This window comes from Acipenser ruthenus, chromosome 7, assembly GCF_902713425.1.
Source record: "Acipenser ruthenus chromosome 7, fAciRut3.2 maternal haplotype, whole genome shotgun sequence".
Lineage (NCBI taxonomy): Eukaryota > Metazoa > Chordata > Actinopteri > Acipenseriformes > Acipenseridae > Acipenser > Acipenser ruthenus.
Genome location: NC_081195.1, coordinates 38,094,228 through 38,115,035, shown reverse-complemented (window position 1 = coordinate 38,115,035; position 20,808 = coordinate 38,094,228). Strand labels below are relative to the sequence as shown.

Here is a 20,808-nt window from a genome sequence, read left to right as displayed (position 1 = left end):
GGAGCGTCGCTTTGGCATGGACCTCATCACATTACAGTGGACCCTACCGGCCAGGCCCCTGTGTAGGGTGTCTGTTGATGTATAAGGATGTCATTTCATACAGTTTGAGCAGATGGAACCCCAAATGCATGAAATGACATCTCTTGTACAATACTTTACATCTTAGATTGGAGAATGGAGCATTGCGTGTCCTCTGTGTACACCTGCTAAAGTACTAATACACATTTCCAGCTTGTGTGAGTCTTTATTTATTTAGTATGCATTTGTTCTAGTGAATAACTACAGATTTGGGAGTGTGGTTAGGTGGGAATTTGAATTTTACAACACCTATCGATATGCTCTCAAAAAAACTCAAATTCAATTTCAGATCCTTTGTACCATCCTGCATTGAGGTTTATAACCAGCCTGGGTTATTCTGTTCATCCTTGTGATTTATATAGATTGGCTGGTCTGACTTCTTTATCTTCACAATGATTGAAACACTGGTACATGATTATTTATAAGGCTATCCTTGGCAAAACCCAAATTGATCCTAATAAATGGCTAATAACCTCTAGTAGTACCAATTCTCTTAGATATCAGATTGTTGTATGTTTCTCAGTTCCTAAAGTTCGTACGAAATTTGGAAAAAAAGGCATGTAGTTTTCTAGCTCCATGGTCTTGGAATAAACTTTAGGAAGAACTGAAACTTACTATCTTGATCCCTTTTAAAGGATTTCAAACAAAACAATGCGCATCTATGCAGCCGAGGCGTGTTGTTGTTTTGGCCGGTGCGGCTAAATTGTTTCTTGTAATTTGATTAACTTGTTTTGTATTGGTTGTGTTCATTTGAATTTGGCTTTTTTTTGCATCATATGCCACCTAACTGACCAGGTCTCCCTTGAAAAAGAGATTTTAATCTCAAGGGGACTTTCCTGTTTAAATGAATAAAAAGGTTAACCTGGAAGTACAGGGATTATACTTCCAGGTAACAGTTTAGTTTATAGCACTTCTCATTGTAATTCAGCACCCACACATATGAAACAAACCATTAATGTTGCTCAGTCATTGAAAGGAAGGAATTCCCAGGTCTTGGTTCTTTTACAGCTGTTTGTTATCAGGTATTTGAAACAGATTGGGCTGCCCGGCATGCAGTGCCCTTTCATATAAATACAATCGTTGGTGTTTTTTCTTTTCTAGATTTCGATGTATTTTATAAGATTACAGACCAAGCTGGCAGTGCAGCAGGTTTTTTGTATCCAAAATAATTGCTTGAATTCTTAATTTTTTCGAAGACAAATGTGTTCATTTTGGCATCCAATATCTTTAATAAATTTTGATGCAAAGATCTTGGCAGAAATGTACATTTACATCTATTGGGTACAGTAAGCAACTCAGACCAGTGAAAAGACAAACATTTAAAATAAAAAATAATAATCATACAAAAATAAGTACTGCGCTGAAGTCGTTTTATCAACATTTTGGTGCCTTGTGTTTGTTTTCAAATGTAAAAAAAGACTTCCTTAAATGCAATAAACAATTATCAGAAAACAGCACTAGGAAATAGAGCTAGATTCTAAAAGCTTTTTAACTGCAAAAGGTGAAACACACCCAGTTGCGCATGATTTTTTTCATAACCATTTGAAGTTAAGATCTTTAGCCCAAATGGTCCAATTTTTGTAAAGGTTTTAAAAGCCTTCTACTTTGTCAAATCACTTAGCAACTCTCAGTAAAGTGCCAAGGCGCTGAAGATTTAATCAATGACAAGATCAGACATCAAGTCAGCTATCCCCACTGCTGCCTGCTTCATTACCATGTGTTTATTGCCCTCCTGCAGCATTCTCTTCAGGCTGGCCCAGAAGACCTTCTGTTTCCTCTCCTCCTTGGGCCACTCCAGGTAGGTCTGCTGCCTGAGCAGGGTCCGCAGCTTCATGAACTTCCTGGGCAGGGAGTCTGCAGGAATGGGCTCCAGCAGGATGAAGACCAGGGAGTCCTGCTGGATACTGAGCGCCCGGTGCTGGGCGAAGAAGAGCTCGTAGTTACACCACTCGCTTTGGATAAAGCTCTGGGAGAGCACGAACAGGGTCTTGTAGCTGCTCTCCACGCAGTTGATGATGTTGTCGATGATCCAGTCCCCGGGCACAAAGTCACGCTCATGGATGCAAAGGCTGAAGCCCGCCTTCTCCATGTTGGGCGCAAGCTGCTTGTCCACCCAGTTGGAATCATGCTGACTGTAAGAGATGAAGGCATGGTAATGGAAAGATGCATTCGCCAGCCTCTCTGTTTCCTGGCTGCTCCTCCTTTTGATCCTGATCCACACCCAGAGCATCTTGAGGTACCAGGCTCCATCACAGGCATAGAAAGTAAGGCTCAGAAGCAGGACAACAGCAAGCGTGACAAGGATTGCAATGGCAGCTTGGATCCACGGCTCACAGGCTACTCTGCCTGGCTGGTACTCTTCTAGTAACATCCCAGGTGTACTGCGATGGCCAATCGGGCAGAAGCCTCTTATCAAGAGTGGTCACAAACCAATAGGAGTCACACTTGCAGCTGAATGGCTCGTGCCCTGCTTTTAATTCCTTGAGCCCAGGCAGCCCTTTTAAGGAATCTTGGCTGATGACACTTATGGCGTTGTGGTCCACATGCAGCACCTCTACACTGGGTGCCCAGAGATCAGCAGGCAAGACCTGGAGGCCATTGGAGCTCAAAAAGAGATGTGTCAAGTTGGGCAGGCTGGAGAGCATGTCCTTCGTCAACACTGAAATGCCTGTCTTGGAGAGGTCCAGACTTCTGAAGTGTGGAGAGAGGTAGTTGAAGACAGAGTTGCCCAGATTGTTGTTACTCAAGATGAGGTTGGTCAGGTGTGAAGGCCAGGAGCACTGGCCTTCAAGCTCAATGGAGTTGGAGCTCAGGTCCAGAGTTTCCAGGGCTCTCATCTGCTGAGTCTTCTGGGAGATGAAGCTCAGCTTTTTGAACCTATTGTTGCTCAAGTTAAGCTGCTTTAAAGCTGGGAAGACTTTGGTGTAGGAGCACCCATGCCACCAGAAGCCAGCGTCTTTTAAGAGGTTGTTGGACACATCTAGTACCTCCAGAGAGGGCAGAGAGGATATCAAATCGCAGGGTGAGATGATCATCCCTGAGCCAGAGAACTTCAGGTAGGTCAACTGGGCACAGAGATCAACGCTGATGTTAATTGTAGGGAACTTGTACCTGTAGTGCTCGACAGAGTCAAAAATGATTGCCTTTATACTGACTGAGTGGTTGTAACCAGGAATGCCATGGAATTGAATCCCGTTAGCGGTGTCTTCATTATAAGTGATGTTACGGAAAGTGAACGTCTGGAGTGAAGAGAACAACAAGTTCCTGATCAGCTTGACAAAGACTGAACTGTATAACCAGGTGTCCACGAAAGTGATGTTCGTCAAGGATCTCAGACCTTTGAGCCCCTCAAATGGGTCACTGGAGATGTTGCAATTACTGGGGAGAAACTTGACCAGCACTAAACTCTCCACTTGTGTTCTTTGAAGGTCCTTGAGAATGTCCTGGAACATCGAGACGCGTTCACAGAATGGCATGATGAGTGTCACTTTGCGTAGAGATGGGATTTGGGTGAAGGAACCAGACTCGTAACTTTGCAAGCCCTCCCCGTACCCTAGACTCAGGTGTCTTAAAGGTATATTCTGCACAGGGGCGAAATCAGTGTAGTTAATGGCTGTGGCGTATGGGCTTCCCAGAGCAAGAGAAAAGAGGAACTCCATATTCTTAAATGAGCTTCCCAGGGCGTAACTTCCATAGAGGTTGCTGGAAACATCAAGGACCCGAAGAGCAGGGAACGACAGGTCTGGGATGGCCTTCAGGAGGCTGTAGGAGATGTTGAGGACCTCCAGCTTGGAGTTGTTCAGGAAGGCTGTGGGGGAGATGTATTCCAGGGGGTTGTGGTGGAGCTCCAGGATGCAGAGGTCGGGCAGGGCTGCTAGGTCTTCATCGCTGACCCTGGTGATGTTGTTATGGGACAGGTCCAGGTACTGGGTGCTGGGAGACAGGTCTGGTGGGATTCTGGTGAGCTGCTGGTTCGAGAGGTCCTGCATGTGCTGCTCTGTGATGGAGCATGTCAGGAATCTTCCATTTTCCTCTTCTTTATTGATCCCGTTGACTCCCCAAACCACAGAAGACAAGAGAGTGGCAAAGCAAATGAAGGGGCTCATCCTCCTGGAAAGCAGATAAATAATCTGGTAAATAAAATATGTTGTTCCCAAATACAATAGGAGGTTGTAGAGATTACAGATTACCAATCGCTGTATGTAACATATGAAGGCTGCAGATCTGACACACACAGTTAAAACTTTATAAGAAAGCCACATATGAAATCAAATCAATGTTCTATAAAATATAATGAAGATATTTGCCATATTCATGACTCCCTAGGTTCCTGTGGTATTAACATGATGCAAACCAAACTGTACAGTAAAGTAGCGCCAATTATGAAACCTTCGCCAAATAAGGTATCATCTTAAAATAACTAATTGTGTTTGAGCACAAGATCTGTACAAAGTAACTGAATGCAATGTTGTACAAACTAACAATATGACCCTGAATCTTTAAATAATGTATTTGTTTAGCCTGAGACAAAACTCTGACATGGTACCTCTGACTGTGTTAGCAGATATATAATTAGGGCTTCTGATTTACGGTTTTAACCAATAAAACACCCCTGATACAAGAAAAAATGAAATCTGTGGCTAGCCAATAAACACTGGAAAACACCGGAAAAACTGTGGAAATGGTTAATCAATTCATATTGACTTTACTCTTTTCCCATTAAAAAATAAAACCTACTACAGCGCTGCTGGGGATTGTCCCACCTTCCTGACTTGCATCTATCATTGATTCGTTCTCAGTACTTTAAACCCGGCCCAACTACTGAGTGACAGCACATTCCCACATTTCTATTGGAGACTCCGTTTGCGAGATTTAAAACGAGATTACAATCAGGATGGAGGCTTGTTAGCAGGATTTCAAGCTGTATTACAGTTAAAATATGGAGGATTTAAAACAGAGTTGTGGCGAAATATACAAAAATGCCTACACACACAAACCCCAGAAGAATGTGCCCGTGACCGTAGGGATTTCGTTGTGGAAGACAGCAAAGGAAAGAAGGTACAACTTAGGTGTGCAAGTACTGTCGAGTTACTACTATACATAATTTGACACAAAAAAAATGCTCAAGCATTTTGGAAAGTAACCGAAAACATTCATTTCATACAGTATATCAAAAACGAAAGCACTGAAAAAAAACGATTTTCATAAAACTCGAAAATAGCAAAAAATAAGCACCGAAAAATACAATTAATAAAACCCGAAAAACAGAAGCCCTATATATAATGTAGTCCTTTCATATTTATAGGCTTAATAATGCATCTATGTACAGTTACTATGCTTTCCTGCAATGGTATCAAGATTGATACAACATTAAATGATAACATACTGAACTAGACACCATTGCAGAAATCAATTTTAGTTGTAAAATGAGTAACAGATGTCCCGCCCAATGGTAATGGTTATACCTTCATAATATTTGGGCTGCTTGTAAAAATGTGTTCTTGAACATGACGTTCTCAATGCTTCACTGTGATCCTGTCACAACATTGTGTATGTGATGTATGTACTCTTAGATAAATCTTTTAGTAGCTGTTGCTTATTGTAGAATTCCAGAAAGAGTCGCCTACAGAAATAAAGCAATGCTTTGTGTTACCTGACGCGCTGCGCTCGCTAGCTGAAGATCTGGAGTCCAGGAGCTCCCTGTAGATCAATCCACATGGAAGCAAACTGACCCTTATATAACCTCTACATAAACTTCCTTGAAACACTGAGAAAAGGGAAGTGTTTACTACGAGTAGGAAGTTAAACCAATGTCAATAGAAATACATACTGGATTATTCAATCAACACAACATACAGTAGAATAAGGGTTGGTTTACCATGCTTTCACTGTGCTTTATTGCACTTTGCTGTGCTTTTACTATGGGACATTTTCAGGAAATGATAATGTAGATTTTAGTGCCCTCAGGATTTTATTTATATAGAAAGCACAGGGTCAGCCAGCTTGCACATATGTGTTTAGGGTTATGTGGGCATGCATCTGCAGTCTTGTGGCTCCAGGTACTACAACTAATGGTTTCACTTAGTCCACAATGCCACAGCCAGCAAGCAGCACTCCTGTAGCGTCTCATTATATACATTATCAAACTGTATCTTCCCATTCTGGGAAGTGTAGTCCTGCTGTGAAAGGCATCTGAACGTACCAGAATGCATTGGGGTGTGAACTGAACAGCCTGAACTGTCTTGGTGTACATGGAGTCATATGGTAACCGTAATTAGAGGCCACCAACGAGCATTTCTAAATGTACATGAAAGAGGGTTAGAAGAAGGGTAAGTGTTAGTATATTTAGATGAGGAGAAGAGGATTCACACATCATTATGGGGTGGGGCAGTGGGATTGCTTTACTATGTTCTTGCTCTTGGCTTTTGAATGTGTTTATTGTAATACATGCATTCTGAAGATTGTTCTAAACGCTTGTTTTCATCCCCAGTATCAGTTCCTGTTTATTGCCTCTTTAAACAGCCTTCTGCTTCCTGTTTAATGTGGTATGTGCTGCCTTTAACACTGTGAGGGGGAGCACTGAACAGAATTAACATAAACCAGAATTAGGAAAAGACTATGAATGTAGCAGTTACGGTGTTGATAGAGCCACCTCCGATGACACTCACACTTTGACACAGTTCCAATGACTGCTTCAGTTTAATTGCACAGACATAATTACACCAAGCAGGTTCCTAAACGCTCACTTCCTGTAGAAAAACCAGAACTGGAGTCTGTTCGGGTAGAGAAATCCGTATACATAAAGGGAACCGGATTTGATCAAACAAATACATGAACTGCTATAGCACAGTGTTGGCTCTCCATTTCACTCCTCTGTGCTGTGCTTCTCAATATTGTTTTGGTTGGGACCTCTTTTTGGGAGGGGTCTTCTGAACAGTCTGTAGGTGTGGCAAACCTGAGGCCGGTGTAACAGCGGAGGCTGGGTGTGAACCGGGAACCCTGCGCACCGCAAGCAGGTGTCTTAACCACAGTGCAAAAGAGCCGGGCTCATCAGCATTGTGGTTATGGAGCTTTTAACCTCATCCCATCTCACTGGTAGAGGACAGAATCTGTAAGGCAGTGCATCACACCACGCTGCCCAGTCCATCTCCCCTCTTCAATCTCAGTGATTGGCTGCAGCCCATCTTTGCAATCTAGGTCACAGCACCAGTGTAACAGTGTGAAGGCTGGCTTACAGAGCTTTTAACCACACCTCCTCTCTAATTTATACATGTTCTTGCAGATGGGACAGGCGAAGCCAGGAAGTGTCGGTCATGGTAAAACTGCAAAAATAACCTGAAAAAATCCTGTGGCAAATGCTTATAAGGGACCTATTGCTTCGTTGACCCACGGAATGGGCTGCTCGACACTAAACAGTGCATTACATTTGTATTGTCTGGTGTTATCAAACTGGGGTGATCACATCTTTTTATTGTGCGAGACCCCCTGCCCCCCCAGGCATCACAAATCACTTGCTCTCATTGCAATTGAAATTTGCATAAGCAGTAAGAGAAAGTCTTTGAGGGAGTCAAGCCTCTGGTACTAATTTGTTTTTTTTTTGCTAAAGTCTTTATATGGAAGACAGCAACTAATTCCATTGGATTACCAGTAATAACCACGAGCATACAAACATCCATCTGAGAGCAGCACACAGGTAATGTGGCACCATACTGTATTTTAGATTCAGTGTGTCGGGAGGGTGTTTAAGAGAAGGGTCTTTTTGCAGGGGGGGGGGGGATTGGGATTTCTTTATGTCAATTGATGGTTGACTTTCTGCCGTTCAAGTATTTTCTATTGCATGCCAATTGAAACGTGACAAGGCAACAGAGCCTTAATGTTGGTTCTGTTAGAAAATGTGCCAAATAATAGAAAGGACAGTATTGAGAGGTGCAGTCCGCAATTAACCGAATATCAGCAATGGACACAAATCAAGACTTGATTATTCAAAAGCAAGAAGCAAAAAAAAAAAAAGTGACAATCTACAGCTGTACTAAAGCCACGCATGTGGATATTAATCTTTCCATAGAGACCCCTTGCTAAGGGACTCAGAGCTCAATGTGTGCAGTCACTATCCCATTGCTACAGGTGCACCTACCAATATTATAGCCTTACAATGTAACTAAAGGGCATACAAGAAACTATATAATTAAATTAATAAGCACAATGCTTTTTAAAACAAATACAATATTTTAGGTAAAGTTAAATTTCTTATTTAATTTATAGATATGTAGGTTGCATGTTATTTATAATTATATATATATATATATATATATATATATATATATATATATATATATATATATATATATATATATATATATAGTAACATAGTAACATAATGTTCACCCAAATAAGGCTGTGATTCTATCAAGGGTTTCTGGTAACACATCATGAGAATGCTAGCTCGAGCGATTTATCAATGTCATCACAAATCTGAGATACGATTACAGCCTTATATGTACAGTTAGTACATGGTAACATAACAGACACATGTTGTAGAACTACCCGTTTATTTTTTTGTAAAGCAAGTTTCTTTTTTAACAATTTGTTTTTAACTTCAGTCTATCAGTCTGCACTGCCTCATAGCGTCCTGCATCTGGTGGGGTAACCGTGGGTGAACCGTAATGTGAACTTTTTCGTAGTTTGGGGTTCGAATCAAAAAAGTTATGTCGGGTCTGAATTTGAACCACCTAAAACGTTTTCTGTCCTTTCAGCGTACTCATCTGTAATCATTTCTCAAATAACGTATTAGAAGGTAAATGTACCGGTATTTCCTGCACTAAAGCAGGAGGCGATTAGGGAGGAGTCAGCTGACTAAGCAGTGTTGTTATCGCTTGTTTGATACGTAGCTTTTCATCACGTCTTTTTGGTGATATTAAAAATGCCTGCGGACGACGTGAAACAAAACATTGGAAAAATAAATGATATAGGAAAAATAAATTGCCTAAGCCCTCACAAGAAATGTTCTGACCAACACAAAAAATATTTGTCAGAGAATAAATCGATTTTTTTCCCCGCAAGCGCGAAAAGCAGGTCGAACGAACACGTTTCTCGTTTTCCTACTGTGCAACCGCCAGACCGCTAGGGCAGCTGGGATATCAAAATCAACACTTTGTACAGATACAGGATTTAGTTGCATTTCAATGTCATTGAACAATGTCATTGAACAGTGCTTGGCTGGTTTAACGTTAATTCTTCCCGCCGATCTGAGCCCCAGGAGGCAGCCGACGAAAACTTTGAATCCTTTTCGCTCATTCCCTTGCCTGGAACATCCTCTCCACAATTTCTACGTTTATTCGAATTGCTGTTATCTATACAAACAGCTTGATGCAAATCTGATTTGTGAGAATTTGATAACTGTGACGCTAGTCAGAACATACACCTTTCAGAACACTGTTTGTGGTGCCAGATTACAAATGTTTATGATTTTTTTTCTTTAGATTTTTCCAGTCCTTCACTCCATTTTCAGTGAAAGCAGGGTCTTTTGAACTTCTGAAAAAGTGTCTGCAAGAAAAGCATAGAAACGCATCTGCCTGCTTACCGTACTCTAAATGTGAAAACGTATTTTTAATATTCTCATGAAAATGAATTGTTTTGCTTACCAAAGACAGTTTTCAAAGACAGTTTTTCAAAGAGTACTTTAACTTTCAATCTGCAGGCCGTTGGGGTTTGTGTTGACAGCATTTTGTTGCGTTCAAGTGCTGGTGGTGGAGTTTGTTTTTAAAAATGGAGGGTAGCAGTTTTATCATCAGCCTTATTCTACACGGGTCTCACACCACTGCCATGTATGATAATACTGTAAAACACTGAAGTTTATAGGAAAAGGATCATTCACCATGTGTAATAATAATAGTAATAATAATACTAATGCTACTATGACTACCACTACTAATACTAATACCAAATAGATATAATTCAAATATACAGGCTTGTTACACCTTCAACTATATTGGAAGAACTACAACAAAATAAGAACAAATATAGTGTAAATACATTTCAGATACCAACTTTTTTACTGTCTGCTTTCCATAGCGATTGGTGATGTAATTTGTAATCCCGCCTCTCTGTTCCGTTCTTAAAAATATAATTGTTTCATTAAAAGCCTTTTATGTAAAAACTAAAACTTGAATTATTTAGCTAAATAGTTTGCTGAGCCAGATCCGGATTATTATTTTCACTTTCCTGGAGAATATTTTTTTCCTTTTCTGTTTTTTATGGACTTTCCTTTTTTTGGGCAATTCACTGAGGAAGTTTCTCAGCTGTAATATTTCATTCTCGGCATAAGATCTGCCTAAAATATTCCCATTTGGAGGGGGCTCTTATTATTTGTTTATTAGGGTGTGTGAACTGTGCATCAGCTGCAGAGTCACTAAAAGTAACGTCTCACCCGAAAGACAGAGCACAAGGAGGTTAAGTGACTTACTCAGGGTCAAACACAGTAAGTCAGGGAGTGAGCCGGGATTTGAAATGAGGATCTCCTGGTTACAAGCCCTTTTCTTTAACCACCGGACCACACAGCCCACTATTGAGCTTCCTATGGTATATATTCAGTTACATAAGGAATAAGTCAACATGAATTCTCTCTGTCTGCTGGTGGTGGGGTTTATAAGTCTTTGCAATATCTTGGTGTTGATACCTGTATTGGTCTGGTACAATACACTATACGCTTGTTTGTTTATTGAAAATTCTGTGTCCTGAACTTATTCCTTTGGATTTTTCTGACAATTTTAATATTATTGATTCCCTGATTGTTACCATATAACCTCCTATGGTATTCGGGAATAACATATTTACCAGATTATTTATCTGCTTTCCAGGAGGATGAGCCCCTTCATTTGCTTTGCCACTCTCTTGTCTTCTGTGGTTTGGGGAGTCAACGGGATCAATAAAGAAGAGGAAAATGGAAGATTCCTGACATGCTCCATCACAGAGCAGCACAGGCAGGACCTCTCGAACCAGCAGCTCACCAGAATCCCACCAGACCTGTCTCCCAGCACCCAGTACCTGGACCTGTCCAATAACAACATCACCAGGGTCAACGATAAAGACCTGGCAGCTCTGCCCGACCTCTGCATCCTGGAGCTCCACCACAACCCCCTGGAATACATCTCCCCCACAGCCTTCCTGAACAACACCAAGCTGGAGGTCCTCAACATCTCCTACAGCCTCCTGAAGGCCATCCCAGACCTGTCGTTCCCCGCTCTTCGGGTCCTTGATGTTTCCAGCAACCTCTATGGAAGTTATGCCCTGGGAAGCTCATTTAAGAATATGGAGTTCCTCTTTTCTCTTGCTCTGGGAAGCCCATACGCCAAAGCCGTTAACTACACTGATTTCGCCCCTGTGCAGAATATACCTTTAAGACACCTGAGTCTAGGGTACGGGGAGGGCTTGCAAAGTTACGAGTCTGGTTCCTTCACCCAAATCCCATCTCTACGCAAAGTGACACTCATCATGCCATTCTGTGAACGCGTCTCGATGTTCCAGGACATTCTCAAGGACCTTCAAAGAACACAAGTGGAGAGTTTAGTGCTGGTCAAGTTTCTCCCCAGATATTGTAACATCTCCAGTGACCCATTCGAGGGTCTCAAAGGTCTGAGATCCTTGAAGAACATCACTTTCGTGGACACCTGGTTCAACAGCTCAGTCTTATATATGTTTCTCCAGAATCTCTATAGCTCTCCAATCCAAGTCACTGCTTTCCTTAACATCACTTATAATGAAGATATCGAAGAACTTCATCTGGACTGTGATTTAGGAAAACACGCAATTAAACTAAAAGCAATCATTTTGGATGGTATCTTGCACTACCAGATGAGATATCCAAAGTTCAGCATCAATGTGACCTGTTATTCCCAGTTGACCTACATGAAGTTCTCTGGCTCAGGGATGAACATCTCACCCTGCAACTTGATGTCCTCTCTGCCCTCTCTGGAGGTCCTAGATGTGTCCAACAATCTCTTAACATACAATGGCTTCTGGTGGCATGGGTGCTCCTACACCAACATCTTTCCAGCTTTAAAGCAGCTTAACTTGAGCAAAAACAGGTTCAAAAAGCTATGCTTCATCTCCCAGAAAACCCAGCAGATGAGAGCCCTGGAAACTCTGGACCTGAGCTCCAACTCTATTGAGCTTGAAGGCCAGTGCTCCTGGCCTTCGCACCTGACCAACCTCATCTTGAGTAACAACAACCTGGGCAACTCTGTCTTCAGCTACCTCTCTCCACACTTCAGAAGTCTGGACCTCTCCAAGACAGGCATTTCAGTGTTGACGAAGGACATGCTCTCCAGCCTGCCCAACTTGACACATCTCTTCTTGAGCTCCAATGGCCTCCAGGTCTTGCCTGCTGATCTCTGGGCACCCAGTGTAGAGGTGCTGCATGTGGACCACAACGCCATAAGTGTCATCAGCCAAGATTCCTTAAAAGGGCTGCCTGGGCTCAAGGAATTAAAAGCAGGGCACGAGCCATTCAGCTGCAAGTGTGACTCCTATTGGTTTGTGACCACTCTTGATAAGAGGCTTCTGCCCGATTGGCCATCGCAGTACACCTGCAGCTACCCTCCTGAACTTTACGGGATGTTACTAGAAGAGTACCAGCCAGGCAGAGTAGCCTGTGAGCCGTGGATCCAAGCTGCCATTGCAATCCTTGTCACGCTTGCTGTTGTCCTGCTTCTGAGCCTTACTTTCTATGCCTGTGATGGAGCCTGGTACCTCAAGATGCTCTGGGTGTGGATCAGGGTCAAAAGGAGGAGCAGCCAGGAAACAGAGAGGCTGGCGAATGCATCTTTCCATTACCATGCCTTCATCTCTTACAGTCAGCATGATTCCAACTGGGTGGACAAGCAGCTTGCGCCCAACATGGAGAAGGCGGGCTTCAGCCTTTGCATCCATGAGCGTGACTTTGTGCCCGGGGACTGGATCATCGACAACATCATCAACTGCGTGGAGAGCAGCTACAAGACCCTGTTCGTGCTCTCCCAGAGCTTCATCCAGAGCGAGTGGTGTAACTACGAGCTCTTCTTCGCCCAGCACCGGGCGCTCAGTATCCAGCAGGACTCCCTGGTCTTCATCCTGCTGGAGCCCATTCCTGCAGACTCCCTGCCCAGGAAGTTCATGAAGCTGCGGACCCTGCTCAGGCAGCAGACCTACCTGGAGTGGCCCAAGGAGGAGAGGAAACAACAGGTCTTCTGGGCCAGCCTGAAGAGAATGCTGCAGGAGGGTAATAAGCACATGGTAATGAAGCAGGCAGCAGTGGGGATAGCTGACTTGATGTCTGATCTTGTCATTGATTAAATCTTCAGCGCCTTGGCACTTTACTCAGAGTTGCTAAGTGATTTGACAAAGTAGAAGGCTTTTAAAACCTTTACAAAAATGGCACAATTTGGGCTAAAGATCTTAACTTCAAATGGTTATGAAAAAAATCATGAGCGACTGGGTGTGTTTCACCTTTTTGAAAACATTTTTCAGATGAAAACTTGCAGTAAAAAGCTTTTAGAATCTAGCTCTTTTATTTCGCTGTTTTCTGATAATTGTTTATTGCATTTAAGGAAGTCTTTTTTTACATTTGAAAACAAACACAAGGCACCGAAATGTTGATAAAACAACTTCAGAACAGTACTTTATTTTTGTAGAATTTTTTTTTATTTTTAATTTTTGCATTTTAACTTGTCTGAGTTGCTTTCTGTACCCAATAGATGTAAATGTAAATTTGTATGTACATTTATTAAAGATATTGGATGCCAAAATGAACACATTCATCTCAACACTTTACTCAAAGTGATTTCACGTAAAACTGAAGGTTTTCAAATAATTTAAATAAGTGGGACAATTTGTTATTATCACTTTTTTTCTGAAAGGATTGTATAATTATAATTCCAAAAACAAAACAGCAACACAACCCTGCTACCTTGAAATGTGTAACATGCACAATGTCCAGCAAATACGAGACACAGAAGGATGTTCGCAATGAGAACTGGGGACAGCACTGCAGAGTACCAGACACGGTTCTGCTAATTCAAACTGCAGATGATCCAGCTATACTGTAAAAAGCGAGACAGCTTACATAAAGACAAAGCAAAAAGGTTAGGTGAGAAAGCACATTTCAGAACTGAAGTCTCTGTTGATAAAATAACATGAGATTCATAATCTCACAACTCAGACAGGCAATAAATTAACCACTCAGGGCATATTTGAATCAAACTGAAGGGAGGTAAAGTCTTAAAACCAGGCAGTCCTACCCTGAGTGTGTGCAAGTCTGCAGCAGGGCTTGTGTTATTCCAGGAGGTCACTACGACCTACCTTTACCTCGCAGGGGCTCGTTTTGATTAGAGCATTTTACAGCAATGGTCATCCCTCTGAAATGCGTCAACCACCTATACATGGTTATACTACCCTTGAAGTAAGTAGTTAATGCAATCCAGGTGGATTTATCAGTGCTGTAAAATGCTCTAAAACCCAGCTACTGCTTATCAAATGATCAAATCCACCTCTTTGTCAAGCACTGTAAACAGAGGATCAACTTGTGCTCAGAAAAGTTTTTACTGTTCCCACTGCAATCTGCTTTTCTGATTCTGAAGACTGCTATGAATGTGTTTGTTGCATAATAAACGACACCTGTTTCCGAGCTGATATTTTGCGTTGTTCTTGCTGTGTGATGTGTTGCACACCATTAATAAAGACTTTATCAGTTCCTCTTTAGTGACCCGTCACCCTTGAAGGAACTGTCTTCTTTTCTACATTCAAAATATCTGGGGAATAACGCATTTGTAAATGCACCTGGCTGGGGGTCTGTTGGAGATAGACTTGAGGGGTGCATCACATCAAATAAAAACAGCATTTTGTCATGGTCTGTGCTGTGGTGTTATTTAATCAGATCTCCACAGTGGCTGGGATTAAAGTGGGGCTGCCATTCTTATCAAATAACAACTGTATAGAACAGGGCTGTCCAATCCGGGTCCTGGAGGGCTATTCCACTCCAGGTTTAACAGGTCAAATGAGCTAATTAACTACTTCAGGGTCTGGATGGAGGTTTAATTGGTTCAGAATAGGGTTGGAACAAAAACCAGGAATGGAGGACCCCCCCACCCCCCCCAGTGTAGAAGGTAATTTCAATGCAATTGAGATCCAAGCTTTGAAATAGTCCTTGATTCTCGTGTATAAATTGATTCTTTGTATTCTATTCAAAGTCCTTTGCAGTTGCTGTCATGGTTTTTAAAACCACCTTCCTCTCCTCCCATCCACCAGTATACAGAAATCCCATTCTTACTTATTAATCTAATCTATTGGGCAAGGGCAGTAACTTCTATTGACACAAGTTATCAATCTGAGAAGTTTAGCTTCTGTTTCAAATTGTTTGCAGAAACACAGTGCTTGTGTGTGCTACGAGAGGGGTTGGGTTTCTCTGTTCTCCCTCTGACAAGCAAGTTTCAAATAATGTATTACTATGGGCCATAATACAAAATCTAACTCAGTATTTTAGGAAGTGTAAAAGACTGTTGGTGATTTATTTAACAACAGCATATGAAAGTTAATCAATAACATTTAAAAGAGATATAGCTGAGTTTAAAAAAACTGTCCAAACTGAAGTGCAAAACTAAAAAGCTATAAATCTGCAATTCTGCATAACAAGCTGTGCACATGCTTGCTCAAAGAAATGGGAACAACAGATCACATTTTCACTTCTGTTTTTTTTTTTTAAATTAGAAAAAAACATGTTACAAATTGCCCCCGTACTTAGTGAGTGGTATCCACTCTGGAGTAGTCAGGCTACATTAGTACTTTTACATTTAACACTTGCTACATTTAACCACCTGGAAGTTGGTTACTTATTCCCGGTTCCTTATTTACAATGTAGTTGACAAAGCAGCATGTCCTTTTTCTGTGTGTTTTATTATTATTATTATTATTATTATTATTATTATTATTTATTTCTTAGCAGACGCCCTTATCCAGGGCGACTTACAATTGTTACAAGATATCACATTATTTTTACATACAATTACCCATTTATACAGTTTTTACTGAAGCAATCTAGGTAAAGTACCTTGCTCAAGGGTACAGCAGCAGTGTCCCCTATCAGGGATTGAACCCACAACCCTCCAGTCAAGAGTCCAAAGCCCTAACCACTACTCCAGTTTTAACTAAAAAAGAATCGCTCCTTCTTTAAAAAACTCTAAAGATTTTAGTGAGCAAGCCGTACCCCACGAACAGCAGCACCCCAAAATGTATCCCATTATAACTAATACAGAACGCATGGGGGCACGTCTTTGAATGACCCATTTACCCCCCTTAGACAGCTTGCTCACTAAATATCGAGGTATCCCTAGATAGGTTATAACCCCCTCTTTTTGAAAAACACTAAAGATTTTAGTGAGCAAGCTGTCTAAGGGGGACAGAATCAATGAGAGATAATGCCTGCATGGGGAAGTTGTAAACACTTTGATATAATGCCCTCACTGACACACGCACACACACACACTGCCCTCACTGACACACACACTGCCCTCACTGACACACACACTGCCCTACACTGGAACACACTGACACACACACACTGCCCTACACTGACACACACACACACACACACACACTGCCCTCACTGACACACACACACACACTGCCCTACACTGACACACACACACTGCCCTCACTGACACACACACTACCCTACACTGACACACACACACTGCCCTACACTGACACACACACACACACACACACACTGCCCTCACTGACACACACACTGCCCTACACTGACACACACACACACACACACACTGCCCTACACTGACACACACACACTGCCCTCACTGACACACACACTACCCTACACTGACACACACACACACACACACACTGCCCTCACTGACACACACACTGCCCTACACTGACACACACACACACACACACACACACACACACTGCCCTACACTGACACACACACTGCCCTCACTGACACACACACTGCCTTACACTGACACACACACACACACACACACACACACACTGCCCTACACTGGAACACACACACACACGCACAATGCCCTACACTGAAACACACACACTGCCCTACACTGACACACTCTGCCCTACACACGCACACACACACTGACACACACACTGACACACTCTGCCCTACACACACTGACACACTAACACACAATGACATACACACACACACTGACATACTAACACACACACAATGACGGGGGGGGGGGGGGGGGGGCTTCCTTCCAGTGTTCCTGGAAACCCCCTCCAGGTCGCACTTCCCCTTGCTCATGTTGCAGGTGTAGCGTCCCAGACAGCCAGCACACTCAGAGGGGACTTTGCAGGAGAGTGACTGGATCACAGGACAGCCACACTGGGGAGAGAGAGCGTGGGGGATGTTATACGTAACAATAGCAGCAAATCACCACAACAGGGAAAACACCAGCAGAAATAATACACTGTTTAAGAGCTGCTGCAGTATGTTGTTATTATTATTTGGTATGAAAAAGTACCACCACATTACACCAGTCCTGGCTAAACTTCATTGACTTCCTATCAAACTACTGTTCGCTCACTCAGTGGTACTGGTCCTGCTTACCTCACTGAATTACTTTGTCCTTACCAGTCAGTTTGTACCCTAAGCTCCTCCCAGGCTGGTCTGCTGGTCATTCCACATGTGAAACAGGCTGGTCTCACTGGTCATTCTTTAGCCACCTGGCTCCTGTGCTATGGAATGCCCTCCCCGCTGACATCAGGGGCTGCCAGTCAGTTGATTGGTTGAAAAAAGGTCTTAAAACTGGAAAGAAGTTGATGCCATTTCTTTCATATTTTGCACGTGAGTATAAAAATGTAATTGATAAGTTTTAACGTTTAAATTTGACCTGAGCTGAGGAAACACAAACACACTTTTTCAGGTCCAGTGGCTTGAAACCTGGTTCCAGGAGACCAGGAGACCTAGTTTCAGGTTGCTGTATCAAACCCCAAGTCTCCCCTGGTGTGCCCTGCAGCAGCCTGAAACCTCATCTCCTGAAACCAAGTTCCGAGCCACAAAGGGCAGGATTGTTATTGAGTGTTAGTGTATCAAACTCGTGGTATAGTAACAAGTGCTTTAGAGGCAAGTGATTTTCAAACGAAATGTGTTAATTAAATCAATCCGTTAATGCTTTGAAATTGAGTCGATGAGGTCATTAATAAATGCATTTCTCGTTAAAAAGTTTAATTGTCGCAGGTCACCTACATCACTTCCTGTGTTAACAACTAAATAATGGTAACTCGTTAATCAAAATACATGTTAACGAGAATAAGAAAAAATGAATGAAAGCATATGGAATGGAAACTATTAGCGTACTGGCAGACGGCTCCGACCAGCGAGCCATTTTGACATGCAGACTGTACATTTATTTAGATAACGGCACATATAAAATGCTGATTAAAATGTTAAAAGACTAAAATGAAATGCGTTTGGGAGAGCATGTATTCATACCAACTATAAACCACACGTATTCTTCATTATGGAACCGCTCGCTGATCTACAATGAGCCCTGCTGTGCTTGTGGTCTTGAGTCATGATACAAATGATACATATTTCTATTACTGTACAATATATCATTTAGAAAGGATCACGCAAGGACATTTGCTGAACCCAACTAACCCACCAGGCTTCAAAAAAACAAAACCACCCAAAACAGATACCCCAGATCTGAGTGGTTTACTGACCCCTGTCTGAATGATCTTTAACAGGCTTGCTTGTGTTCACCTTGCGGGACAGATCCGAGTCTTTATCAGAGAAGGAGGATGACCAGTGTTACGTACCTGAGGTTGTGAGGGTACGGCATGCCATAAGTGATGATGGTGCTTTCTAAAGCAACCACAGGCTCCACAAGAGCCTCCGAGACTGAGGGTGGAAGCCTGAGGAACCTGCCTGCAAACAGACGAGCGAGACAAGCTTGTATCTGACAGCACTCCGGGCCATTTACACTACAGATGGGGGCTTCAATTTCATGGGAGGTGCTAATCTACTGTGGGATCCTCATGACATCACTGCTGAAGATACTCTTCCCTGTTGTCTTGGATACAGAAGAACCTGCTCACCTGCTGGTCACAGCCTGTCAGATCAGTTTCTCAGTGTGACAAACTTGAATTGCAGGGGAGGCATAGGGCGCGTTAAGTAAGTGAGCCGCTCTGAGCAGCTCAGTGAAAATGGCATGTTCAGTTCCGCTCCCTCCGAGCAGCTCAGAGCTACAGAGCAGATTTAATCGGTGATCCGAGTGAGTGGAAAACTTCTCTGCATTAAGCAACTAATCCTGATGAGAAGGCAGTAACGTCTGGTAGTTGACTGCATAGGAAGCCCGTGCTGCAGACAAGGACAGGCAAGGCAATGCCAGAATATCAGGGTTTTATTGGGATAAAAAGCTGGTATATTTTAAACAATTTAAATCTTCTGCATTTCAAATATAAGCCTACAGGGTTTGAATGTGTAATATGTAACACATGCTTTGTGTAAACCAATTGTCACTCAGGACAGATCCGTTTGCCAACTGAATACAGATACTTCGAAAAGTGGCCACCACAATGGGTCACCGTTACCATGCAGAAAACACTGTGTTAGAAATGCTTTGTGGGATGCTGGAGGTCCATGTCTATGGAGGACGAATGCCACTTTTCCTAGCATTCTTCAGTGAGTCCTGATAGATAGATAGATAGATAGATAGATAGATAGATAGATAGATAGATAGTCACTTGACTCAGCACATATGATACGGAAGTACAGTTCGAGATTCAGCTTTTAACTTACAAGGCCTTGAATGGACTAGCACTTGTTTATTTACAGGAGCTGCTGACCCCAAGCATTCCTAATTGCAATATTAGATCACAGAATGCAGGATTGTTGGTTATTTCTAAGGTTGGTAAAATGAAAACGAGAGGAAGGCCTTTTTGTTATAAAGCTCCGAAATTAAGGAATGATTTGCCCATTTTTTGGCAGGGAACCTGGGACTTTAACGTTATTTAAATCTAGATTAAAAACTCATCTTTATAAATTAGCTTTTTTGATTTAAGCTTTTAATATGTATTTATTTTCACTGCTGTTTTATTGTGTTGTCTGTGTTAAAGCGCTTTGAGGTCCTATGATGAAAGACGCTATATAAACAAATATGGTCTTAATACCACCAGCTATTTAATTTATAAAGTAGGATCAAATAAAAACCGTAATCCTCTTTTTAAAAGATGACATTGATTACACTATGTAACACAATTTTTGTTCCTGGGTAGTAAGCAGGGCCGTGTTAAGCCAATGGGCTACATGGGCTGAAGCCCGGGGCCCCGCCTCCTAGGGGGGCCCCCGTCGTCCCTGTAAAGCAGTGGTCCTCAAAGTGGTGCCCGCTGGCAAATTCTGTGCTGCTCGCTTATGCTGTGCTTGTACGTACTCGACATATTTTTTTCTTTCCTGAAGTACCTCTGCGATACGATCATCCAACTGAATATCTGCATTTTCTCTGCGGTAGCCCAACCATAAATTAGCTGGGTGGGACATTAACTCTGTCTGTTTCAGTTGCAGGTACTGACAGTAAGTTTAACCAATAGGAGAATCAAATATCTGCCAAGTTTACGCAGTTGTCCAATCATAATTAAGCAGAGGCCGTTCACGGTATTCTGCATGAAAATTGAAGGCGAGTGAGTAGCCAATGGGAAAGTGAAAGATCCGACAGC

General features: G+C 42.3%; 1 protein-coding gene and 1 pseudogene across 3 annotated transcripts; one reads left to right on the top strand and one right to left on the bottom strand.

The window, feature by feature from the left end:
• Positions 1-1,439: 1,439 nt before the first annotated feature.
• On the bottom strand, positions 1,440-4,136 carry LOC117415385 (toll-like receptor 1; annotated as a pseudogene).
• A 799-nt stretch (positions 4,137-4,935) lies between these two features.
• On the top strand, positions 4,936-14,742 carry LOC117415230 (toll-like receptor 1). Of its 3 annotated transcripts, none has more exons than XM_059026903.1 (2): positions 4,936-5,136; positions 10,935-14,742. In XM_059026903.1, exons 1-2 carry the CDS (start codon positions 5,018-5,020, stop codon positions 13,405-13,407), a joined length of 2,592 nt encoding a protein of 863 aa, XP_058882886.1. In that variant the 5' UTR covers positions 4,936-5,017; the 3' UTR covers positions 13,408-14,742. The 3 variants fall into 3 exon arrangements, with proteins under 3 accessions (XP_058882886.1, XP_058882887.1, XP_033881172.2); XM_059026904.1 differs by having other exon boundaries at positions 5,087-5,147; XM_034025281.3 differs by lacking the exon at positions 4,936-5,136 and adding an exon at positions 7,426-7,771.
• Positions 14,743-20,808: the final 6,066 nt, after the last annotated feature.

Bases quoted from the DNA above. Each gene is read 5' to 3' on its own strand.
- LOC117415230 (XM_059026903.1), top strand. From the start codon at position 5,018: ATGGAGGATTTAAAACAGAGTTGTGGCGAAATATACAAAAATGCCTAC. The intron at 5,137-10,934 runs GTACAACTTAGG...TCTGCTTTCCAG, and splicing joins AAGACAGCAAAGGAAAGAAG to GAGGATGAGCCCCTTCATTT.